Raw genomic sequence first — 19,897 nt, 5'->3', positions numbered from 1 at the left:
ACAGTTGCGCTTGCGGATTTCCGCACCGATCCACCGACCAGGAAGACATGACCCCTGGTAATTGACGTGTACGTCGTACGGTGCCGAAGTGGCCGGAAGTACGTACATCCCGTATCCCCCCTTGTTACCCATTCATCGATCTGTATTTTCTTAATAAAGACATTAGCTAATTATGCGAAAAGAAAGCGAAATTAAAAAAAAATATTGCGTATCAATTCCATTCCTTTGTTTCTCCTCCTTCCCCTCTTACTCAACTAACAATCGGGTCACTTGGTTTGTGAGTAGATAGTTACAGGGTACCAAGTTTGACGAATGATTTATCACTGATGGAGTTTTTGGAAACGTTTTTTACAACGTCAAAATTCACCATCACATTTTAGATACCGTACTGACACCTGAAGAACGTGACATCTGTAATATATGTTCACACCAAAGGTTGACGCCTGAGGAGTACATCTTTGGATAGCGAAATGGCTATTGTGCACCGGAAGTAGGTGCGAAAATCACTTCGAAAACGTTCCTTCGGTCACTTTCGAGATGATAAGGAGGAGAGGGGTACTGAAACATAGTGGAAAGTTTTATCCCCGCCACCTTGGAAAATTACCTACCCCCACTATTGCTATTTACCACGTACCGGATGTGCGGCAACGTTGCAATTGTTAAGTACATAGGGTTGTGGAGGGGATGACGAAGGAAGCGGCAACGTTACACATTCAAATCCAGCAGGCCCAGCGAGCCTTGCAACGGATACGGAGTACGATTAGTTCTTGGGTTTTTTCTTGCCATCTGATCAGAGATTCGTCCAGTAAATGTCAGAGAGAATAGAAGCCGGTAATTGTTTAGGGATAGTATGTGCATGGAAGTCCCCAACAGAGAAATGAGGGCACAAGATTTTGACGAAGATGTTGAAATACTAGAAGCTCGAGTTGAACAAGGTAAGCTTTGAGGTTATGTGCATGTTTTCTGCCGCAGGACGCTCCGCGTGATCCCGCCTCTCCCTACCCCACCCCTTGTGGTCTGCTTCCTTCTTTTTTTTCATATCCCTTTCTCAACAACCGTTTATACCTCTAGTTCTGTTTTGCCGCGTGGTTCCGGCAAATTATAACTTTCTTTCTTTTACTTTTCATTTCTTGGCCTTTACTTATTCTATGTTTTCCCGCGTACTTTTTTATTCGTGACTGTTAAACTAAATGTTTGTAACTGTATTTTCCTTTCTATTACCATCTTCTTTTCAACTTTTTGTTCTTGATTAAGGAAATACTACATACAGTTTTGATTATTTATTATATGCACGTACTCAAATTCCGAGTCGTTTACTTAATGAACCCGAAATTTTCCGTAGAAATTTAAGCCCTGAACTCGCTTGATCATTAACCGATGAGACGGGTTAAAATTTATATCTATATACCCTGCTATTAACGGGTGAAAAATAAGAAAGGTCGGGATAGTTTCTTGTGATAAAATGATGCATGAACATTAAAGTTGCAACTGTGTACTTACAGAAAACCATCAAAATATAGAGGCTAATTGCAATCTGTGTATAAAACTAACTACCCACCTCGCATCTGAATGTCAGTGCATTGATAACAATTTTTCATTACGAACACAAAAGGGCCGGTGTGTGTGTGCGCCATATAGTAGATGACAGACAAGCATATGTACAACTTATACACATTGCTTAAATAATATACAGGAAAGTGGTGCTCAAAGTGTTCTTGATCTTGTTTTAACTCAGTTCGAGTCGGTCCGTGGAACCGAACGGAACTCGCATCGTGTGATACGGGCACCGGGCGTAAGCGGCACATTATATACAGTTGCGGGTAAATATGTGAGAAACGGCTGTACATAACATGCCCCGCGCATCCCTCTCTCCTTTCGCTTCACCTCCCCCCCTTTTCTATATACTTTTCCCGGTATACATATGTAGATGTATATATAGCATTCGGCGGCATGATGTAACATAGAGGTGGCTGACGGACTTAGCCGACCAGCAGCGAGCTTGTGTGTTTGTGCACGAGGTTCAGTCCAGCTCATATATCTATATAGGCAGTCAGCTGCTGAAGGAACATGCCACCATTTGTAATTTTTTTTGATAAATATGCGAAAACCTTGCAAAATTGTAGATTTTTTTTCTATTTTCACGTTCTTTATTTTCTTGATTTATCTCGCCTGGCGATCTAAAAGTTGGCCAACTAGAATCGAGGACGTCTCCATGTTTTTCATGCGAGGTCGCGGAGATCCTCGTGACGTAAATAAATATTCAACCGAAGCAGTATATTCAGATCTTTCAGTTATCTTAGCAAGATAAATGAGATGGGGAGCTATTTTATAACGCACTAGATAGAACAGATGGAAATTGCGGATTACTTGTATGATTGTAATGACCTGAATCGTAGACCGTTACGTGACCGATTGTAATCAAGTTCTCCGTTATGATCTGAATCGCCAAATTTTTGAATCTGGATACCGATTTGATTGCAGTTTAATTTTTGGTAACCGACCGATCAGTCGCTAATGAAATAGAACTAGATGGATCCGATCCGTCGCCATTTTGTTGGCGCAATATTCTCCCACCCCTGAAGACTGCGAGCGGGCTCGTCCTGACATAGCAACAGCAGCAATAAAGGTCTGCTATAAATAGATCGCTTGCCAGTGTTGCCAAAATGGCAGACCTACGCATCGTCGGCCATTTCGGTAGCGTGCGAGGTTGTACATTTTCCCTTAGATTTCAGCGAAACACGGCAACGTCGCGTTATGCGCATGCATATGTGGATATTTACACGCGCCCATATACATTTATACGTATATACATATACGTGTATGTATGCATACGCATATGTATATATCATCGCATCAACCGTGTAGGTATATACATCGTATACATAATACATACGATGTACATACCTACACGGTTGATGTTCTTTTTTTTGTTCCAATTTGTTTTCTTTCAATTCTTCGTTTGTTTTGTATCTTTCATTTGATTTTTTTATTTTGGTTTTGTTATCGATCAATGGCGGTTGTTCTTCTGGCGTGCCATAATAATGAAAAAAAAAATAAACATTGTATGTAACGAAGTAGGCGGCAGGGGAGGGGCAGGGAGGAAGGGGCGCACGAGGGTCAGAGGGGGGAGGGAGGGTGATAGCTGGCAACACCGCGTCGTAAATCATGATTAAAATAATAAATACATATGTAACGTACGTACGAAGTATATAGGAGATGCGCAGTAGAACGCAAGAACCGACCGGGAGTCCGGGTACTGCGCAGATTTCACACCCCCCACCAGGCTGGTTTCCTCCCCCTCCACGTAAAAATCTTCCACGATACGAGGAGTGGGGGTAGCTTAAAAAGCACTATATACGTGCCTGAGTATATACCAATACATTTACCAATCTTGGCAGTATGCCTGAAAGAGCATATCGACCGTGCGGTGTTGCCATGTTCTTGAGATCTCGCGCTAGTTTCTGCCCACTCTTTGAACCGTATGTACTACACCAGCATTACCATGGTACACGTTGCGAATACCGTCGTTTGGTTTCGACATCTCCTTGGAATATGCATAGCTAATCTTCAAGAGTAAACCGCGCCGCGATTCCACAGCCTAGCACAGCACACTCGTGCATGCGGCGAACAATCTTTTAGAGTACTTAGTACATTTTCGTTTCAAGCTCACATCACTTTATGAACTCGATCAGCTGATCAGCCGTTGAGAGCGATTTCGGACGGAACGCAAGAAGGTTTCTCTAATCTTTCAGTCAGGAAGTATCGATGCGCCCATAGCGGCGATCATTGCAACTGTGATTAGGCATCGGGATGTGTAAACTAATAACATACGTATATTACGATCGAAGCTTTTTACGGGATAGGGAAGCAATGATACTTACTCGTCGATCAACAGCGGCGCTTAAAAATTGCGATAGATACGGCACGGGGGCTACGGCACGCATGCCACCTATATGTCTGTATAGATATGTACACATTAATATGAACAAGTGTACATATATGTATACACATATATATATACATACATTAGTGAAAAATACTTCTCGGAAATTAGAAGTTACTATACCGTATTGGAATGGTAATAATACGTTTAAAAGTTTGATACGCCGTAGCGATGGGGAAAGTAAAGGAAAAATAAAAATTTGATGTCACGGGCAGGTGGTCCTAAACGAGAGTTTGGTCTCGCTACTGTTTCCAGCGCGGTGTCAAAAGCGACTATTGAAAACAATATCTGAATGCATCCTTGAAAAAAGGAGAAAGAAAAAAAAAGGTCTGCACAGTATGCTATACAGTCAGTCATAGACGACCTTGGAAACGCGAATGCTAGCCTCGCGAAGGGCGATATTTTGTTATAATGACGTCACGGCAAACGATGGCGTTTCCTTTTGTTGGTGCCAGACGGCACTCGACGATTGGCCGCGTACAACCTCGGCGGGACGCCATTTTAGTGAAATGACTCACAGGTGGAGAAAAACCTAGGATGTATTAAATAGGGCCTGCGCACGAGGCTACACGCTGCTGGGACATTTCCCTTTGCCGCTGGTGCTGGTGGTGCTGCCTGCTGGCTAGCTGGCTCGATCGCTCGCTTGCTTGCTTGCTTGCTTGCTTTCAAATCGAGCTGCTCGGCGGCATAAAATGTGAGGTGACGTGCCGTAGCGCTGTTCCGTGGCGCGCGCGTGTCTTAACGCTGCGCTGGTGATGCCGATGCTACCGCTGATGCATCGTAGACCTAGACAACTGACGTGCACAACAAATAAATATCATTTGTTGTCATCGCGGAGGCGAATCGCGCGTACCTTAAACGCTGTCTCTACTATACATATAAATAATACATAAACGTTTTCGTATCATACTTGACAAGTGTTTTTACATAAACAAGTGCAGGAAATATGTGACATTACTACTCCTAGGGTACGTACTACGATCGTCCATCTAGGCGTACAACGAGGCTCGAAGTGGCATGTGGTATCGCATTTTAGGCAATTTTGCGACCAACACTCTGCCGCCGTTCGTTACTCCGCTACTCCTGCCGCCGTCGTCGCTGCTGCTGCTGCTGCCTCGATCGGTGAGCGAGTTCCTAGCTAGCGCGGAGGTACAGTCAACGTAAAAAGTTTCGCCACTCCGCCGCGAGCACGGCTGAGCACGGCTGAGCACGGCGAGGCGGGTTTATACATACTTCGTTAAATCGCGTAGTAGACGTAGGTACATACCCTCCTTATGTACGTACTACATACTATCGTTTTATCGTGTCGCGTGAGGTGAGGTGAGGAGCCTAGCTCGCTCGCTCGCTGCCGCGGTATGTACGCGTATGTCGTCTAGTGCCCCGTGCGACCAACGGCAATAAGCAGCCACCTCGATGCTACTACATGGCCTAACTACGTGAAATTGTATAATGGCGTTATCCTCGGCTGCCGCCGTAGTCCTCGCCAAAAGTTCGCCGCCGGTTACTGCAGGAGGAGGAGGAGGAGGAGGAGGTACGCTCACATCATTATACACCCTTATTTTAGATCACCCCGGGACTAGAGATATCCCTCATCCCCGGCCCCGAGGAGTGTCACACTTAACGTGTGCCTCCGTTTATATCTCTCCTTCACATGTTTCGTTTTTAATCTATACGCCTTGGCCAGTATATCCATGGCATACACGATCCGACTTCTGTCACTCCTGAAACGCGATCGTTACGATCCCGTATCGTGTCACCTTTTCTCGTTTCTTTTTATATTTCTTCCTTTGTTATTTTCACAATACAACAACATATCACCCGACCCGTCGGTGCCTCGTACGTCAAATTCCCGATTTCCTTCCTACATTTTATCGTCGGCTAAAAGGTAAACAGAAATGTGGAAATATAAAGGCGCTTTTTCACTGCTAACGAAATGCTCGCGAATTTTTTTTACAATATTTATCCTTCCCGTGACAGAAATCTCGTGTCCTAATATTGTTTTCGTCCTAATATCTTACTTGTTTCGGAATATCAGTTTTGCCAAACCTTGACGCTGTCCTATCTTATGTTTTTCAGGTTCTTTTGACAACGTGACGGTGAAGCAGGAGCGACCCGACGATGCGGAGATCAGGGAGCTGGCAGCCAAAATGGTGGAAGCAAACAAGGCGAAAATGGTTACAGCGATAGGCGGTGCGCAGCAGCAGAGGACTGGGCAAAACATAGTGCCTCAGCCAAATTTACCAGGGATACTAGGCTACCTTTCCAATGCCAAAAAACCTGTGGATTCTTCTATAATCAAGCCGCAGCTGCCAGAGGGGAAGATTCCTCTTGACGACGACAGTCAGAGAGGTAGATTTGGTTGGACAAGCTTTGGAAAGTGTCATATACCATACATATTTCGAGCCGGTGAAAGATATTGTGCAGTGAGGATATTGGAGTCTAAATTATTGAACAAATATCTTGGATATCTGCACGCCGATATATACAGCTGCACTTGCATAAGAAGCTACTACATAACAGAGGCGGAGAGCAAGCTGTTCAACGAGATAAACATAAAACACTGCGACAATCAATTTGGTAGGGAAACCTTCACCGTCAAGGATCTTGTCGTGCGGCTCGCAGATGCCAAGGAGTTTTACACGTTTCTGGACATGTGCTATACGAAGTTGACAGCTGGCGCTGGCCAGAACAATCCTGCTACCGGTATGCAGAAGGCTGAGAAGTGCGGTTTTATTCGTATAAACAAGGAGTCGGTCGTTCCCTACACGGTCAAAGATGGTTTAAAATATGTTCCGCTTTTCTACTTTGAGGGAGAGACTGATAACCTTAAACTTAAGGCTGAGAAACTTGAGGGATGGGACCTGTCGTATTTAAAATTCTGCTGCAAAGTTCAGGGAATACGCAATGAACTGTTTGCCAGTGAAACGTGTTCCGTGATCAGTTTGAGTGACATAAAAAGTTACTTTCCGCCCGGCACCGGATTCGAGGATTATTGGCCGAGCAAAGTGATGGACTCGCAGTTGTTGGTGAGCAGTAAGGGTGGGGGCACTGGGGGGGGATGGACAAAACAGCCTCCCACACCTCCCGCTGCTAAGCAGCCATCCGTTGTTCAAAACAATACCAATAAAAACAACTCGATAAATCTTCGAAGCGCTCAAATACCGACCATTTTACCAAGGGGCGTTAACAGTAACGCGACTATCCATAGGCTCGGTCAACCCAGACCCGTCGTCACTACGCACCCTGCCCATTCCTCACCTTCTAGGGTTTCACCTGGTAGCAGGACGAGCTCCGTCGCACAGCAACCTATGCTCAGCGCCGTTCAAACCGCGTGTAACGGATGGCCGGGCCTCGTCGGTGGGCAACCCACATTTCAGACTTTAGTTTCACAGCCGAGCCAAGTCATCAAAATGACCAACGCTCCTCTCAACATGCATAATGTATGGGTAATTTTTTGATCTATTCTTCGTTTACTTTGTAGGAAATTCCAGCCTGAAACATTCTTGGCAAATACATGTGTGTTACAGTTTTGTCTGAATTGCATTGGAGAATTAATCTTTACCAGAACATGCATGAATAAAACTAGAAAGTAATGAGTTTAGAAAGAATTCTCTTGGTGTGCTGGTTTTTTATTCAACAAATATTTTAAATTGTTGTAAAATTTGGTTGCCAGTCCCAAAATAGTAAACACAGGGTGTGCACCGTGAAAATAAGAATTTTCAGACTTGAAATGTAACATTTTTTTGTGATTATTTTATCGTCGTCATTAAGATCTTTTGTTATTATTATTGAAACATTCGGTGATGCAATGGCACACATTTAAAAGTACAGGCTTTTAACTAAATTTCATGAAAATGATTAAACTATTCTCTTGCAACGTAATTAACCAGTGATGATAATCCTATTTTTCATATCGCAATATTGATTATCAAATCGAAATATAAACGTTTCATGCACTAATTTTATTTATTGTCGGTAGTTTACCTCGTCATTTGATTCCCATTGCAAATTTATTTCGAAGCGTTTACTGGTTCTTGTAACTTTATTCATTATTCACACAAAGAACATACATGTATTCCGAATGAAACTTTATATTGAGATGCATGCTCAGAAAATGAAATTCAATTTTTCTGTGAAGCCTTTAGTTTTGCTAATGAAAGTGGCCGTGTATTTTGTCACACGTGGTGCATACAAGATAAAGTCGCATTCTGGATACAAGCCACATAAGTTGAGTTGTTTGTAGATGTAAAACTAGGAAAAAATTACAAAATTCGGTTTTAAAAAAATACGAGCTTGAATATTTAATTGCAATATTTTTTGTCATCGAATCTCTAATGAAAATAATATTGTTTCCTATCTCACATTCCTCATAAAAACATTGTTCAACTTGCTTCAATTGTAAATTCTAGAATAATATCTTTTCAATTAATTGAAATTCACAGGAAGTTACAGTTCTTCAGAATCAAAGTTTTGAAATATTGATTTCATGGTATTTTCTTGCATTTTGCAGAAAGTTACTTTTTCAAAACAATTTCGGAATGAACTCTACGGTGCACTGGGAATATTCTTAAATTTAAAAATGTCTGAAAAGTTTCTAGAATTTTACTACTGTCCTCAAAATTTACCCAGTTAAAGTTTGTAACTTTATTATAACTATCGATTTCCAGAAAAACTCGTTATTTTTCAACTAGAATTACCTGAAATTAAGTAAACTGTTGAACAGCATTGACAAACTCAGATTTTCTAAATTCAATTCTTTCAAATTTTGAGAAGTGACAAAATAGTTATTTTTATTTCAACGTTGCGCTACGTTAACGTCATTAAAATTTCAGTCTTATCAAAATTTCGAAAATTATAATTTTGACCAATAATTGTTATCTTTTAAGACTCTTTGCTTGCGATTGTTCTGTGTGAATGTCTACCTCCAATTACTTGTAGACAAAGGCTGTAATACCTGTTTTCAAAACAAGATGGATGTTTTAACATGATTTTAATCCATTTCAGCAAATAGCTTCATCGAATAAAACTTACTCACCGCAGTCTAGGAGTAGAGGGGGTGGTAGCGGGGCAGGGGGGCAGTATCCAGGAGTATATCCTGTCACAACGATGCAAGCCGCTGTCCAAGCCCAGCCACCCCCTCTTGTCAGAGCTACCACCCACACCAGTCAGCCCAATATCGGGTAAGTCGAACAACTCGTACTTATTGTTTGTGTTTAGTTTGATTTATTAGCAAGAATTGTGTTGGATTTGGTAGTTGATTATTATTAAGTCTTCTGACGTACCGTTGTGAGCTTTTTATCGACCGAGCACCCTGCAGCACATTTAAACTTGAGGTTTATTATCACATCAATACTAATCGCGGGTACACTTTCACTAAATATGACATTCAGTTTCACTGTTATATCTGCATGTGCATTGACTTTGTATTGATGAAAATTACACAGCCTGTCGATCCTTGATTCAGCGAATTTGAGCTTTAAAGTCTGCATTGTTCCTTGTTTTCAAAGAATTGTATGTTATTTTAGACATTGGTGGGAGTCTATACTGTTGATACTATTCGGGGAAAAGTTTAACATTTTTGGAAAGTAAAATCACACATTCTAAACACTTTTTCTTTCAATCTAATTCCATTCGAGCACCCTAATGTTATGGAAAATATGGTGAAGTAATGGGGTATAAGAGAACAGTACGTGTGAAGACTTTTAGTTTAGGTACTTATGGAAAAATGTTTGCAATAATTTTTGGAGACTTATACATTCTCGTAAACAGTGGTTATAAGATTTTACTCTCGTATAATTTTAATGAAGGATAGGGTAACATACAATTTTTTTGATTCCAAAACAAAGATAAATCCAGACTTCTGAGAGATACATGGTAACCGTAGCAATTATGGATTTCAAGTTTAAACCTAACAGTATAGCTTTTTGTGATGTTCTTGGTGCGTATTTATACAAATTACTTGCCGTAGTACTCAAAATTATTCTTAAACATTCGCATTTGAATAAAAAATAATGATAGCTACTTGTCGTACAATAATCTTTGCAAGCCTCGGATCAGTCTAAATTGCGGAATGTAGTCAGTCATCAAATTGCACCTGCTACATCGCTGATTGATAGATTTTATTGCTGTGAATCTATTGTATTAAAAGAGCTTTAGTATCTCTTCTAATAATTGAATTTAATTTGCCTATTGACGTACCAGAAATGTAGTGAGGAGAAGGTCTATAAATGCACAAAACAGCTTTTTGCCTTTGTACATACAATGTATGATTTTTTCTTTTGTATAGTTATCCAACCTATAGGAAGGATGACTGGTGAGTCCCTGTACATCGTATTATAGTTGCTTTCCGAATGGGAGACCGAATGAACGTTTAGAAACTCTCGACTTGGACGAAGTTAATCATTCACGTAGTATGCCATATTTTCGCAAAAATCAACATTCTGTCATCAGTTAACATCAGCTTACAAAAAATTATCTATCAGATCATGTATTGATTAGAAATACTATGAATTACTCAAGACTGAAGTGGCTTACATGTTTGAGATACACGGGATTATTTAAACTTATTAGGATATCACTTCTTTGTCTTTAATTTGTTGCCAAAAGATCAGAAAAATTTTTATTGCGCAACAAGGAAATAGCTCTGTTCGATCAAAAGTTTGAAAACCACTGATTTCTCAAACCTTATACAACAGTATGCTTAATATTTTCATGTATAACTGATTAATCAGTTACTAGATGCTGATTTTCGTGAATAAAGTTGATTCAGTCTCTTTGTTCTTTGACTATTATATGAATAATTACTATCCATTACTTTGATAATTTTTTATAGTACTACAGAAATTGATTAACAAAACAAAACTCTTTCTACTTTTAATTACAGGGCAACAACTACGTACACAACACCAAGCTTGGGTGTTCCCAGCGCCGTCAGTCCAAGTACCTACCCACATAATTTGTTAGGGCTAAGCGTTGATCAGGTCCATGCCTTAATGCCACCAACCCAAAGTATGTTGTCGCATCCTGCGCGACACACACCACCTGGTCACAATTCTGCCACCGCAAAGTATCCACCGCCTCTTATACCCGTTAATGGAAGTAATAACAATGCCAGGTGAACTTTGAAAAAAATTATTATTATTCAGCGTTCTGAAAGTTCACTCAAATCTATTAACCAGCCCAATTGAACTTGTTAGCCAATTAGCAATGAGTCATATACCTTTACTGACAACTTTCAGGCATTTGATTTTCATTTTCTTAATTACCCATCTGCTTTCACATATAACACACTAATTGGGATTTTCGTCGCGCAGATCTGAAATTGATTCTAACTCATTGCACAGTAGAACAAAGTTTACTTCATGGTTCATGCTTTATTCATAGAATTGGAGGCTTCTAACACTTTATTCAATCTAATCCAGGTTTGGAATCGATAAGAGTTTACTTCACGGTTATGATTTTCCATCAAACTTGACCTTTTTCCGAAGTGTTCTAGAGTAGGAATACCTGGTGCATATTATTACAAAAATATTAAATAATTATCGTGGTAGTAGTGAAGATAGTGAACAAAGACCTGTGCTCATTATGGCCGTGTAGGAAATTCTTGTCGAACTCCTAATAGGACGTTTAAAGATACCGAACATGAGGAGATGGAATGTTAGACATGAAAAAAAACTTTGGTAATCATTTGCAGGGATTCCAGAAGTAGAAAACCGCTGTTACCTATACCGGACACACCTACTTCAGGCTCTCATGTACCGTACAAAGTACAAAAAGCATTGGTTGACGAGAAAATGGTGCCATGCATCAACTTCAAACCATACATTTACACCGAACTGTTAATGACTCTTCCTGACTTTGTATCTCAGTATTTTCCTACTTGTGACATAAACACTTGCAGGCAAGTCCTGACGGATGTTTTGGGTATCGAGTTGTTTCAAGGGAATAGGTGAGATTTATATGTAAATACATTTATATTTTTTATGATTGTGCGATCATGTAATCAATTCAATTTCAATTTTAATAAAGAAAAAAGGCGACATATATATTTTGCAGTCTCGTTTTGTTTGTTTGCCAGATTTTTTTTTTTTTTTCTCGAATAACAATGTCGATAAAAATGTGATCAACCATCTCCAATCTTAGTATTCAAATAGTGTTGTTTTACAGATAGTAACCTGCAAAGGCATTTTTAGTTGAATTTTCTGTTTTCATTTTTTTTTTAGCAACCAATTAATAATTGATTACACTGTGAACAGTATTTAGAATAGATTAACTTTAGTGCCATCTTCACGTACCAATATGTAAATGATTTTTTCCTATGACTTGGTTTATTTACAGGCAACAGATGCAAATGCTTATGGAGGCAGGTAAATGCTCTTCACTAAATGAAGAGCTTCCTTTGATCCAAGTGAAAAACATAATGACGTACATGCCACAGATGAAGTATATACTCAATCCTCGAAACATAGCTATTCCTAACTTGGCTCACTCGGCCGAAGACCATGCTGCTAAAAAACGTCAACGCACCAGCTAGGAGTGGCTACAGCCTTACTGGCCCACGTATAATTATTACCATTCAGCATTTTAATGGGGTACCTATACTGTTCCGTACTGGCCCTCTGCAAAAATTGCTGGATAATTGGCATATCTGAAGGTGCTTCTGATCAAGTCATGTTCCTTTATGTATATAAATCTATTGCGGCAAATGATTCGACCATAAAAAATATGAAAAACAAAATATGCAAAAATTCCAAAAAAATTTTTAATTACGTCTTTTTTTTTTACCCAAATGAGATTATATGTATATATCTTTATTCGTTCATTCTTTTCCTCTCTTTCTCTCTTGCTCTGAAATGTATTTTCTTTTAATGTTACACACTGTCTGATTTGTAAGCTTTGCATATGATTTATTACTTGATCAATTATATCTCATTTGGGTAAAATTTGATATATTCATTGTGAACCGCTCAGGCATGGTGTGAGATATTTTACGTAGACAGCCAGAACTCTGATGTAAGATATAGATTGTCAAAAATTTTGAGCTGAAATTCTTGTCCTTTTTACGTTTAATGTCTGGTGGTTACAAGGAACAGCAACAAAATATTTATGAATACGTCCTTGCACGAATATAGGCAAAAGAATTTACTCCCGAGTTCTCGCGTGTTTGTGTGATCAGTCTACGTAAAATTATATTGCAAAAAATCAACAGGCTCTCTTTCTTTCTTTCTCTCTCTCTTTCTTTTAATTGGTTGTAATAAGAAAGATATCTACTTTCTGTAAACTCTCAAATTTGAATTATTCACATCTATATCTATTAAATTATTTAAAGCAGCGACTGAATAATTTTTAATTATAATATTAACTGAATTTGGGCACATTTTGGGAATTTCAAGGTTGATTATTTAACAGAAATTTATAGTTCCCCTTGATTTACTGCTTTTTCGTAAAAATTACTCCAAAAATTGACTTCTCTGTGCGAATAATGTTCAAATACAAACGTTACTCGCAGAACAGACGAAACTGTAACAAAAGCTCATTTAGTGATGATCTATTAATATTTTTAGATGAAAAAAACATCAATGAATTCCCACAGTATTTGACGAAAAAAAAAATTAACAGTGGGTTTACATATTTCGAACTTGCGATACGATCGAGCAACAGACATGGTGCCAGCTCAAGTTCCTAGTAAAAATGTCCTGGTGTACGAAATCGCGAATGGACGATAATAAGTAATGCAAAAACAGGGGGAGATTAGTGACACACATGCTGGATGAACGCAGTATGTGGAGTTCGTGAAAAAAAGCAAGAAAAAAAAAAAAAATACAGTCAAAAGGAATTTCATTCCTGCAAAAAAGTGATTCAATATTTTTTTAATCATTCCAACATTTTACAAGGCATCAAAAAATAAAAATAGTGTGTAAAGCTTTTTCAACATAATCTATGTCTACAGTGATTACATATTACTGTACAGCCAGTTTGAAATTCATCAGTTTGAGATTACACGATAAAAAATATTTTTGTTCGCCTTGCTATATGTCGTTCAATCTGCAGTTCTTCTTATCACAGATGCCAACTATAATAATGTAACTAGTTAACGCATAAGATGTCTTTTTTTTTTTTTATTTATAGCACCTTTTGAATAATTACGTGCGTTGTAAGGCATTTATTTTTGAAAGAAAAAAAAACACAAAAATAAATAAGACATACACTATTCAACAAATTGTCGCACTCTATCGCAGTAGAATTCCCATAATTCTGACGCGTTAATGTGATGATACATTTTTTCTTTTACTTCTAATTATTCGCACATACTACTTACTACAAAATACACTTATGGTCGAAGTCCTAGTACTGACCATCTAGAAAATTTTCGGTGAATAATGAAAGTAATAATGAAATGTTTCATTTTACACAGGCAAAGGCCATAAGCAATGTAATAATGTGTATGTGATCTTCCGTCGTGTTACATGATGTACGTAGTACGGTAAAACACATTCTCCTCATAATGCGAAACGAATAGCAGTGTCGATGACTCTCCTGACGAAATTGACGAGAACAAAAAGGTGTAAATTGAAGGCTAATCAAATAGGTATCCTATGAACGATATCTACTTTGTAGAAGAATATAACTGTAAGATTATTATACCTAGTTATGGAAGTAAAATATGGACTTGACCTGTTCGTACTGTAAATTTTGGACATTTGTGGCAGAGATTGTATAAAAAAGAAGTGAAAAAAAAAGAAACAAAACGGAGAAGAAAAAATGAAAAAAAAATAAAAATAAACAAAACCCACCTATGTACGTCTATGTATGCTTTAGAAGTGTATATAAAGAGAATGTAATATTGAACTATTCGCTTGTGACGATAAGTGGGTTTTATATAAAAAAAGAAAGGAAGAGTAATATTTGGACAACAAATGAAACGGATATAGGTACATATTCCGTTATGGTAAAAATGGTATATTTTATTATTTATGAAACTGTGTATCTATAGCTGAATAATATAACTTGAAGGAAATTCTATTTGCCATTAAAAAGACTTGTTACAAAACAGGACTGGAGTCTCTAGGCTTCGTTCTTAATTGTATTTCTCTTGTTTCTTACACACTACAATTCTGTTATTTAATAATCACGACATCGGGTCATTGCATTATATTTACGTATGAATACCTGATATGGATGCATACGTACGTACATGCACATGCACTGGTCGCGTGTCGTTGATTTTTATGGGTATAATTTTGTCACCTTGATTGTACTATGTGTAATTTTTCTACTCCGTGACATCATAAATATAATTAACAATGAAATTATTCTTATTATTATTATCATTAATTATTATCATTAATGTTATCATTATTATATTGTATAAGACACGTAGGTCTTGCATACTCAGAATCTCGGAGGTTTTTGCGAGGCCCCAGTCCAAAATTAGAAACTACAATACTTCTAAGGACTAGACTAGAGCATTTATTTGTTAAAACACTTGTTATAATACATGTATTATAATTTATGACATTGTCATCTGTACATATAGCTGATAAGGTTTAATTAGGACTAATAGATATTTCAAATAAAAACATGATATAACAAAGTACAGGATCCTTATACGTCGCTTCATATTTCATTCCAGTTTTTTGTTTTTTTGTTTTTAACATTTAATTTCGTAATTATTGTGTGTATACGAAAAAACGAGATTGTTATCGATCATTAGGTATATCGTAATCAAGTTTGAGATCTGTGCGGATGATGTGTTTATCGGGTTTTTTTTTTTTTTTTTACTCAACCGATTAACAACGTCGCAAACATTTCCAAGTAACGAGATGACGCAAGTCGATAAGTACCCTCCCAGAAAGTATCGTCCAGCATGATTGATTTGGTTCTTTTCCTTTCATTTCCACTTTCCGTTTGGGAGCGTTATAACTTTAACATTAAAAAAAAATTCTACAAAGTACAAAATTTTAAAATATGAGGTAAGCCGAACTGATTATCACTTATTCTTCGTTTTCTTCCGTATGGGTACATATCCTCGATTATGTACCTATTGTTTTCTCCACGTATCTGTGGTGGAGCTTATATATTTTTTTTTAATTTCAATTTCTTTGCTTATGGTATAGGATACCAAATACTGGACGGACAGATATTGAAAACGTGAATTTGCAAGATTTGAAAGATATTTTCAGTATGTTAGTATATCTGTATTCGTATGCGTATTCTTACGTATTTCAACTCGGCTTTTAAAACGATCCGTTACAATTTAAATTCCAAGTGATACCAACCGAACTCTATACAAAATTATGGGTTGGAACCTACTAGCGTTAACTGAAGATCGTTACTTTAGTCAACCCTCCATGTCACTATAATCTAACTTTGTGGAAATGTGTATTTCATTTTCGCGCATCGGCACAGGCCAGTTCACAAGTTCTAAGTTCGTTCCGTCAATGACCTCGTCCACTTGCTGTATGATGACAAATTTCGGCAGAAAATCTTTGCCGGAAGATTTTAACCAAGTAGTCGTGAAAGAGTTTCTGAAAGCAGGCAACCAATTGAATGGTACAAAGTAGCGGGTAAACAACGGTACGGCGTCGCAGGAAAACCACAATACGACGAGTACGACACATCGAAACATGCGTGGCACATTAGGTAGGTGCTCGTTAAACTGCATTCGCTGATAGTACGCGCCACCGAAGGGATGATGGGGAATAAATACCCAATCAGGCCAAGGAAGACCCCCTGACAAAGGCTGCCAACCGAACCTTGATTCTCGTTTGTTGTCTAGTCTGTACTCAACCTGCCAGAAGACAAGTTCTTTCCTTCGCTTGTTTAGATTTTATATTAGTTTCTGTTCGATTCTATTCTGCCGTTCCGTTGGACCAACGTTCTTCTTGCGTTACCCTTTCTATTGTTATTTTCGCTAATATGTTAGGTTTATTTTAAATTTAACTCAGCGATTACCCGTGTAAACGGGCTAAGGTAAGGTTTTTGCTTCTACTACATATATTTAAAAAAAACAAATTCAAAAACTCTATCCTGTCGTACGTTGATCAGTTTTTTTAACTGCATCGTGTAAATGCTAGTATTTTTTTGAATCATGGTTCGCAGTTCCTCGGACTGCGTCGTAATTTTTAATAATTAATTTTAAACCTCCGATCGACCTCGTAGCTATAACGAATAAGTACTTTTCTCTCTATAAATTTTTCCTTAATTTCTGTAGTTTTTGTATAGTAGCTTTTCCATGAAACTTTGCTAAATTATATTCTGATTTGAGCTTAATCTGTAGTAGTTTGGAAGCTTCGGCCAGATAGCAACTACAATTATTGTATTATTGTCAGCTGTACTTGAATATTCTTCTCGCCAGAATTAGCTATCGATTCTTTCTTGCTACTGATCTTTGAATTAAGTGATTAGGTTCGAAAATTTTATTATCTACCGTAGTGTTATATCGATTCTACCAGCTTACTTTCGGCTCTCGCTACCCACCACCGAAACTATCCATTGTTGTGAACAACTTTTGGAGAAATTCCTTGTGAATCTTACAAGTTTCATTTTACCCGAGCCATAAAATAAAAATAATAAAAAAAAGTTGTATTTATAGGCTTGAGAATTTTGTCCCGTGTTTACTCCAAAAAGTATCACAGGAGATGAAATAGATTCATGTGTGCAAATATATTTAAGCTACACGCGGCTGTAGTATTGTTCCTTCAGTCAGCTTAAGATTGACGTGGAAGTATAATATGTAACACCTGACTCTTTTATTTTCTGTTTGCTTGATAAGGTGAGTCTAATTGAACAGTTGCGCCGAAATGTGAAAAATTATTCCAATGATCGTTAACGACAGGTATCCATGCTGCAGCGAATAACGTAAACTTATAAACTATACCTACAATATCGTAGAAATAATAGTACTCGGAGAATTTTTCGAAATATAGTATTTCTCCGTACGAAAAAAAGCACAAAAAATAAAATTAATAAAAATTCTGACCAACAATGTTAATTTTAAATTGTAGAAATTAGTAGTTTTCAGCTAGTTGTCATTTCTAGATTACTCATTTCCTAAATCCAGAAATTTCCTTGCTAAATATCTACAAATTGTAGACTGTAAATGCATAAATTATACCCATTTTATCAATTTCGGTGCATTTTACAATTACAATTGTGCTCATATCTTCAGTGCGTTTAAAATCACCACTCCTGATAAGGTCGTCAAGTTCGTATTTTTAGTTACAGAATATTCCCTGATTTTTTCAAAGCAATCAAAGCGGTGTTAGTAAAAGAAAAATATAATTACAAGGAGGTATAATAGGGTATTTTTACGCTGAACGTGAGTTTGTGCGATACAAGTCGTAGGCGAATATTACAAATACGTGAACCGTAAAAATGCCTCAACCTCATTTTGCACATTGATACTTTATCTATCAAAATTATGGTTCACACGCGAATGCGCCTTAGTGGAGCACGTTTAAGTACCAACGGCGGTTTAGTGCCTATTACTTATTGTCGTAAAAATGACTGCACAGTTATTAAAACGTGTTAAAAATGCCTACATTATACATGAACAGTATTTTCGATTCGGTGTTGACTTTTTTACGATTATCGGAATGTTCGTTCAAAGGCGCAATAATCTATTGTTATACGTGAATTTTTACATGTCACACACTCCGATGGAAAGGTGACAAGCTACAGCCTAGGGAACATAAAGATGGATGACATTGATTACAAAAAAAAAACATTTTTCAAATTCATGCTTGGAAACTTGGCGTTTCAAAGCCTGCGGAGCGTGCGTGAAGTGTCACCTTTCTGAACAGTGTGGTAAAACGTCGCTCACGTCATATTTGCACGCGCATAAGCATAACTGACATTATGGAGCGTATAGAAGGAGGGATATCGTAAAGGATATTAAGAAATGAGCCAATTTTGGCTGCGAATCGTGGTGGCGCTGTTAAACGTAGATTTAAGATACAATAGTGCAACTGTGTAATTAACACATTCAATTTCATCTCTCAACTTAATATCAATCAGCACCATGTCGGTTATTTTATATACCCTTAATCACACTTTGAACGCGCCATCCATTAGAGTCCCTCCTTTTTCTACGCTCCATAACTGCGGGAATTCTTAATGTTGAAAATCATAGCTTTTTTGGCGCATGCGCACTTTCCAATAATTTAATTTTACCTATCGCCAGTGACGTCACTGAGCCAGGTTTGCGCATTTAGGTTAGGTTTCATAAAGCCGGACTCATGCCTCTGAATCTTTTGATTGCCCTTCATTTACTTCTTTCGATATATCATATTACATTCGATTGCCTCTCGAATCAAATTCTCTTTTACAGAAAAATTTTTGAAAAAAATAGAGCGTGTCGCATGTATGAATAGGCGATATTTGACTCGCGTGTTTACAGCGCTCGCTGTGGTTGATGTTGCAAGCTTCACAATCTTCGGAAATCGTCCCTTACGTGAGATACGCGCGGTCGCGCACTTGTGACACAGTACGCTATTCTCGCTCGTCAGAACAGCGCGGAGTGCCGAATGTGATGTGTTTCTTCTCTGTTTCTTCTTTTATAACTATATAATATCGATAATGTTAAATTAAAACGAAAAACAGAAACAAAGATTTGCATAAAATTCTAATCATGCATGCTTTCGACCACAATATAAGATCCCGCCACTCGCTTATCTGTCATATGTGATAATAACGTTATGGTATTTCAGCGCCGACACCCGGCAATCGGGCAGTATCTTGGATGAGTAACTTTTGGACCAGCCTACCATTACCATTGTTAACAAGTAGGTACTCGTCAAGTTCACCGTGGGTAATTGCTCTGAGTTATAGTGGAATCCTGCGTTGAGCCTCCCGATCATCTGGCACGTGATGTCTCGGATTCAGGAACGGTTGCAGGAGTGAATTTTTGAAATTGCACGTCGGCGCGTCTGCACGTAAGTGTACATGCATACA

At 38.2% G+C, this 19,897-nt stretch overlaps 2 protein-coding genes across 9 annotated transcripts in view; both read left to right on the top strand.

Annotated features, from left to right (window-relative positions):
- Positions 1 to 727: 727 nt before the first annotated feature.
- On the top strand, positions 728 to 14,737 carry LOC124306198 (uncharacterized). Of its 3 annotated transcripts, none has more exons than XM_046766577.1 (7): positions 728 to 935; positions 6,020 to 7,383; positions 8,948 to 9,123; positions 10,230 to 10,256; positions 10,827 to 11,057; positions 11,637 to 11,891; positions 12,281 to 14,737. In XM_046766577.1, the coding sequence occupies exons 1-7, from the start codon at positions 851 to 853 to the stop codon at positions 12,474 to 12,476; spliced, it is 2,334 nt and encodes a 777-aa protein (XP_046622533.1). In that variant the 5' UTR covers positions 728 to 850; the 3' UTR covers positions 12,477 to 14,737. The 3 variants fall into 3 exon arrangements, with proteins under 3 accessions (XP_046622533.1, XP_046622535.1, XP_046622534.1); XM_046766578.1 differs by lacking the exon at positions 728 to 935 and adding an exon at positions 4,731 to 5,474; XM_046766579.1 differs by lacking the exon at positions 10,230 to 10,256.
- Positions 14,738 to 16,748: 2,011 nt separating this feature from the next.
- LOC124306054 (GPI mannosyltransferase 2) overlaps positions 16,749 to 19,897 on the top strand; it is a 205,076-nt gene continuing 201,927 nt past the window's right edge. For 2 of the 6 annotated variants that reach the window (XR_006908508.1, XR_006908511.1), the window contains exon 1: positions 19,381 to 19,878. The gene's annotated coding sequence lies outside the window, so the exon portion shown is untranslated. Of the gene's footprint in view, positions 16,916 to 19,376; positions 19,879 to 19,897 lie in introns of those variants that run through there. The other 4 variants (XM_046766173.1, XM_046766171.1, XM_046766175.1 and 1 more) reach the window with 4 other exon arrangements.

Source organism: Neodiprion virginianus, chromosome 5 (assembly GCF_021901495.1).
Source record: "Neodiprion virginianus isolate iyNeoVirg1 chromosome 5, iyNeoVirg1.1, whole genome shotgun sequence".
In the NCBI taxonomy this organism is placed as follows: domain Eukaryota; kingdom Metazoa; phylum Arthropoda; class Insecta; order Hymenoptera; family Diprionidae; genus Neodiprion; species Neodiprion virginianus.
Note: the sequence above shows the minus strand (reverse complement) of the source record. Positions and strands in the feature narration are given on the sequence as shown.